A 6,813-nucleotide genomic window follows, 5' to 3' on the forward strand; every position below is an offset into this window, starting at 1 on the left:
AGGCAAAAAGCCCCCCCTCCCCCCCCGCCATTACCCAGCCTCTTCCTAGCTAATGTACAGTCTCTGGAAAACAAACTGGACGAGCTAAAGGCTAGGATTACAGCACAACGAGAAATCAGAGAATGCTGTGCTCTACTTCTCATCGAGACTTGACTTTCTGACAGAGTTCCAGATTCCACAATTCAGCTACAAACACATACACTGTACATCAAGGTGATGCTGCTTCGGGGAAGGTAAAAAGAGGCGGTGTGTGTGTTTATCAATAACTTGTGGTGTGGAGATGTACGGACTGTCTATAAGCACTGTTCGCCAAACGTAGAGTTTTTATTGCTGAAATGCCGGCCCTACTATCTAGCCAGAGAGCATAGTGCTGTGTTTCTAGCTGCTGTGTACATTAGCCAAAGAGCTAATGCCTCTGCGGCTCTCAGTAAACTCTATGATGTCATCAGCGCGCTAGACACAGCACACCCAGATGCTGTATTTATAGGAAACTTTAACCAGTGCAATTTGAATACTGTACTCCCCAAATATTACCAACATGTCAACATTCCCACTCGGGGCAAGAACACTCTGGATCATGTTTACAGTAACATACGTAGTGCATACAGGGCCGCACCCCGCCCCCACCTTGGATGCTCAGACCACATTTCTCCAGCCACAGCACAGAGAGGAGGCACACACACACCAAGACCACCCAGCCCCCCAACTCTCCTCCACTAACTGTCTCACCAGGCCAGGTACGCACAGTCCTGAGGAAGATCAACCCCTGCAAAGCAGCAGGACCGGACAACATCCCTGGGAGGGCTCTCAGGGCATGTGCCAGCGGGCTGGCTGATGTTCTCACCACCATCTTCAACCTCTCCTTCAGCCAGAGCATCGTCCCCACCTGCTTTAAGACCACAACCATCGTCCCACTTCCCAAGAAGAGCCCGGTCACCTGCCTGAACGACTACAGGCCAGTGGCACTCACCCCAATTATTATGAAGTGCTTTGAGAGAGTGGTGTTGGCCTGCATTCAGAGCAGTATACCGGGCACCCTGGACCCCCTGCAGTATGCCTACCGGCCCAACAGGTCCACCTCAGACGCCATCGCGGCTGCACTCCACTATTCCCTTTTTCACCTGGACAATGGAGACTCCTACATCAGGATACTCTTCATTGACTACAGCTCCACTTTCAACACAGTTGTCCCCAACAAACTCACCCACAAACTGTCCACACTAGGTCTGCACCCCACCCTCTGTGACTGGCTACTGGACTTTGACTGGCAGAGGCCCCAGACTGTCAGGACTGGCAACAGTTCTTCAGCCAGCATTGTTACAAACACTGGCACCCCACAGGGATGTGTCCTCAGTCCCATCCTCTACACCCTGTTCACCCATGACTGTGTCACCTCCCACAAAGACAACATCATCCTGAAGTTCGCGGATAACACCGCAGCGATAGGTCGCATCACTGGTGGGGACAAAGCAGCCTACAGGAGGGAGGTGGCCGGTCAGGTGTCATGGTGCAAGAACAATAATCTCAGCCTCAACACGGACAAGACGAAGGAGATGATAGTGGACATGAGGAAGGAGAGGATATCTCATCAACCGTTGTTCATCCAGGGGCTCGAAGTGGAGAGGGTGAGCAGCTTCAAATACCTGGGTGTCCACATCAGTGAGGACTTCACTTGGACACTTAACACCACACAGCTGGTCAAGAAGGCCCAACGGCGGATGAGGAGGTTTGGCATGTCGCCTAGGATCCTTTGCAACTTCTACAGCTGCATTATTGAGAGCATCTTGACCAGTTGCATCACTGTCTGGTATAGCAGCACTACTGCTATGGACCGCAAGCGCCTGCAGAGAGTGGTAAAGACTGCAGAGAAGATCACTAGGACTCCACTGCCCACTCTGCAGAGCATTTACCACCGCAGGCTGCATAGGAAGGCTGCCTCCATCCTCAAAGATCCCACCCACCCCCAGTACGGACTGTTCACTTCTTTGCCCTCGGCCGGAGGTTCAGAAGTGTGAAATGCAGGACCACTAGACTGAAAAACTCTTTCTTTCCCTCTGCCATCAGACTCCTAAACAGCTGAGGAGTTTATTACCTGGAAATATATGATGTACTGTTTACATTCTGTTTGCACGTGCATAATTGCACAATGACTGTTGACTGCTACACATGCAGCTCCCATGCAGCATACATTCTCTATTATATTCTTTTATTGTATTGCTGCATTTGTTGCTGCCTAAAGTGTCCTAGATTTTTGTGTTAACATGCATAATTGCACAGTGACTCTGCTGCACATGCTGCTCCTATGCAGCATACATTCTGTTATATTCTTGTATATTTTTTTACTATATTGCTGCATTTGCTGCTGCTTAAAGTGCCTTAGATTTTGTGTTATCTATCTATCTACTTTATATTTCATTTGTATTTTGTGGGATTCATGTGGACGGCAAAGTAAGAATTTCATTGTACAGGGAAACATGTTTCCTAACTGTTCATATGACAAAATAAACACTTTGAACTTTGAACATGAGTGAACAGTTCAACGGCTGTAAATAGTGCAAAGATAAATATACAGTATCTGCATGTTCAAGATTTAATCTATTTTAAATCGTTATATGGCCGTCAGTGTTGATACTGTGGTAACCTGTAACAAATCAGTGTGTGAAAACACTGTTGGTTTCTTTTCTTCTTTCTCTATAAAACTTTCTTTTCTTGACCATTTCTTTTTATGTAGCTGTTTCAACTGAATCTGGAATCAGAAGCTTGCTAGCCTGCCAGTAAACTATAATCTTGTTCACGTTTTGATTGACAGCTGTGAACTCCACCCCTGACTGTGGCCTTCTATGATTGGTTAGAGTGGTCAACAACCTTTAGTAGGGAATACCTCTGTACTGCTGCCAGGCTGTTTGATTCTGGGTCTGGGTCACAGGAGCCTTCAACAGCAACTCTCCCCATTAAGATAAGTTTTGGGTGATGTTTCTGCTTAAGATTTTTTTTTTTTTTTTTTTTTTTTCTACATATTGAAACTTTAACAATCAATTACATATCCACTTCTGTTCTGTTGAAATAAATGCTCGGAACATGTTGGGTGGGCCTGATTCATCTGATAGGCATGTGGGGATATGTCGCTTAATGGCACTGCACACAGAAGGCATGTGATGCGTGTCAAAACACCCACATCTGTTATTTTCAGTGAAAACCCACACACCGGGAATGCTCCTGCAGTGACCAACCAGCAATGTCTCTGTTTGGGAGGCGGACACCCTCTCTACCTTTAAGAGTAGACTTAAGACTTTTCTTTTTGATAAAGCTTAGAGTTAAGGCTAGATCAAGTGACACTGAGCCTTCCCTTAGTTATGCTGCTACAGGCCTAGACTGCTGGGGGCCCCATGATGCTCTGAGTTTCTCTCCTCTCTTCATCCATCTATATGCCACCACTACACATCACTAACTTTGTGTCCTCCTCTCTCCCATAGTGTGTCCTCCCTCTCTCCCTGTACCTTTCTGCAGGTAGCTCTGGCTCTGATGAGCAGTCACTGGCCACATTAGCTTGACCCGTGTTTGATTGTTTGTTGTGTCTTGTTGCTTTTCTTCTTTTCTCTCCCCTCTATCCACTCACCCCAACCGGTCGAGGCAGAAGGCCGCCCACCAAGAGCCAGGATCTGTCAGAGGTTTCTTCCATTAAAGGGAGTTTTTCCTCCCCACTGTCGCCAAGTGCTTGCTCAAGGGGGATTTGTTGGGTTTTTCCTCTGTAATAATAGTGATAGCAGTAAGGTCTAGACCTTACTTTGTAAAGTGTCCTGAGATGACTTTTGTTGTGATTTGGTGCTATACAAATAAACTGTATCATACACAACTGACTGTATCATATCTACTACTTTACATAGCATTCACAAACTGTTTCACACAAGTGATGGGATTTTTCATGAATTTAGTTACAATTGGTTGTCTGTTATGTTTCCTTGTTTCAGATATCGTGTTGAGTATGAAGCATTGTCCAAAGTGGAGTCTGAACAGAATGAGTTCATTGACCAGTTTATTCTGCAGAAGTAAGGCTATGACTGAGACAGCAGAAAATGTCTGACTTATGCAGTCATGATTCCAGAGTGCGAGTGCCTGTCCCCACTTCAGGGAATTACTCTGCTGCAACTTTTTCTGAAGCAATCCCAAAGCTCCAACTTCATCCTAAAACCTCTGCACCTCCTCGCACCACCTTATTTCTGTTATGCTTTTGTGTGCCAGCTGTCTGCTGTGCCTGCTCAGCTCTGGTCAGCAGGTGTGAGGCTTTACAGTGTCGTAACTTGAATACACTTTAGACATTGTTTTGTTCACACCAAAAATCTATTTATACAAAATATTATTTTTACTATTTATACCGAAGAATTGCTCTGTATATCTAGTTTTATTACATTTTATATCGACTCAAATCTTGTGTGTGCATGCATCTGTAAATACATTTTAGTTTTAAATGATAGCAGAAAGTTGACATTTTGATTTGGGTGTCTGTTATGTTTTAGTTCATTCTCCTGGTATTAACGAGTCTGTGGGGACAATGCATGTGGAAAAATATCTTCTCTTCAGCTACATTGTCCTTCTGTTATGTGTATCATTGTCTTTCATGTATTAATTAGATGACAGATGGTTATACTTGAATAAAAACTGTATATTGCACAAGAAAATGGGGCACACCAAGAATCTTTTTTTTTCTTTCTTTAATGCAAAATAATGTATGGATGTGGCTAAAAGCTTTGGTACCTTTCCCCTTCTCTGTGGTAAGTTGAAACTGATAAAAGTATTTGGCATCTGTTTTTCTGTTTTCCATATAAGGTAGCTCTTAGTGAGACTTGGTCACTTCTCAACTGGCAGTATGGCATCTCTTCCTGAACAGACTGCTCCAGTTCTCTGAGTTTATGGGTGCTTTCTGCACAAGGGTGTAGTTTTGCATATGGATGATAGGGATATGTCCCTACCAATATTTTGGGAGGACAGAAATGTCCCTACCAATAATTGAGCAAGCCCTTGTGCATTACCCTTGAAGTGAAGTCATATTGGATCATTCTGATGTACCTAATTGACTGAAAAGGAGGCCATGATCTAAAGCTGAAGTTGCATGGAAATGTTATATTTCCTCCCAGACAGAGGAGGTGATAGCTGTCAATGTGCTCACAATGGTATTATATAGCTGCTGACTTCGGTAAAGTTGGAAAGATATTCAGAAATTCAAAGTTTTGGATCAATAGTGAAACATTGCTAAAATACAAATGCCTCTTTTGTTCCGTAGTAATGTAGACAACAAGCTTGTTTTTATTAAATGAGTCATCCTCAGCTCCAGATAAATAACATTGGTCTCATTGTGCGGCGCTTGTGAGACAAGTGCACAGGGACTGTTTATAAACTGCAAAACCTGAAAGAGATAGGCCTACTACAAAAATATGTAATAAATTTACTCTTGCCCAGCGTAACATTCCCAAAATTACTTCGGGGGTCTGGTCCATGTTCATTTGGATTAGGATCTGGGCAAATAGCAGGCCACATCAGAATGTTCTGATGTTTGTTTCTCATCTATTCTTCCTTTTGGATATTTTGGGTTATTAGCCACATAGAGCTGATGTGACTTACTAAAAAGCTCCAATTTTGTTTCATCTGTCCAAAGGACATTCTCCCAGAAGCAATGATGAAATATTAGGGCCGTAAACATTTGAAGTATTCTATGATAAGACATCTAGACTTAAGGCTCATCTATTTAACATTAAAGAGATTACTTTATTGATTTTATTAATGTACCAATGTGGACAGAAACAGACTTGTCAGTCTTCTTTCTATGTACCCACAGTAATTTTAAAATGCAGATATTTGCATCTGACTTTGGGAAATATCCTCCACCAAAACATTAAGGCAGAAATATCCTGACTTTTGGTCCCATGTAAGGGTTAATTTCCAAAACTTCCTACAATACCTTTAATGTAACATCATGGCATTTTTATATTCCTCTAGTAACTTGACTCTGACATGTAAAATTGCTGGTGTCCCCTAAACATATTTTAATTGTTTGGGCTTATAAAAGGGGCCTTTGTGGCTGAAACCACATAGGTATAGACATGACCTCTTTGTAGTGGATTTTAGCTCACGACCCCACTCGTCTATTGCTCGTCTTTTAAGCAGTGTACTGACCTTTATGTAATAGAAAACACATTCTTATAATTTCTTCATATGACCTGTTCTGGAAAAATTGTCTTACCAAGGCTCAGTCAGTGCAAAATAAAGACTTGACATCTACCTGAATGTTGCTGCGTGTCTAACAGAGTGTTAGACAGTCTGAGGGAGAAGCTTTTTGAATGGAGAGCTGCACTTCCTTTTATATATTGTTAGGTATTTTTAGTCAGATAGATATTGGATAGATACTTTATGTATTAGAAATGTTTAGTGGAGATAGGGTGTCTAGTTAGACTGTCAAATGCTTAGGCCTGCTTATGAGTTTCTACAGGGTACTTCTGGTCAAGGATACCACAGAGAAGAGTTGATGACTGTCAGCAGACAGGGTGTTTAATATTATTATTACGATGTGTATAACTGTAGCCTTAGCCATAATGTTCCTATGTTCAAGTCACGACATGTACTAGAGGTCGTGAGAATGTTTTTAGTTACACACCACTTAACCAACAGACATACACATTCACACGTTGATTTGCTTCATGTTTTGACTACTGCTATGGCCAGCTGCAAAGCTGGTAACAGAGACGTCCCGGTTGACGTTTCTGTGTAGTATGGGGCTAGCCCAACCGAGGTGATAAAATGTATAGGCCTGGTGGGCTCAGG

General features: G+C 43.0%; 1 protein-coding gene across 5 annotated transcripts in view; it reads left to right on the forward strand.

Annotated features, from left to right (window-relative positions):
* The window catches only part of ift20 (intraflagellar transport 20 homolog (Chlamydomonas)), a 17,139-nt gene extending 12,463 nt beyond the window's left edge, over window positions 1–4,676 (forward strand). For 4 of the 5 annotated variants that reach the window (XM_020595170.1, XM_020595171.1, XM_020595169.1 and 1 more), the window contains exon 5: window positions 3,969–4,676. In XM_020595170.1, coding sequence (XP_020450826.1) covers window positions 3,969–4,050 — 82 coding nt within the window. In that variant the 3' untranslated portion in view covers window positions 4,051–4,676. Of the gene's footprint in view, window positions 1–2,809; window positions 2,969–3,968 lie in introns of those variants that run through there. The other variant, XM_020595173.1, reaches the window with a different exon arrangement.
* The last annotated feature ends 2,137 nt before the right edge of the window (window positions 4,677–6,813 follow it).

The sequence above is a fragment of the Monopterus albus genome, unplaced genomic scaffold (assembly GCF_001952655.1).
Source record: "Monopterus albus unplaced genomic scaffold, M_albus_1.0 scaffold26.1, whole genome shotgun sequence".
Taxonomy (NCBI): Eukaryota; Metazoa; Chordata; class Actinopteri; order Synbranchiformes; family Synbranchidae; genus Monopterus; species Monopterus albus.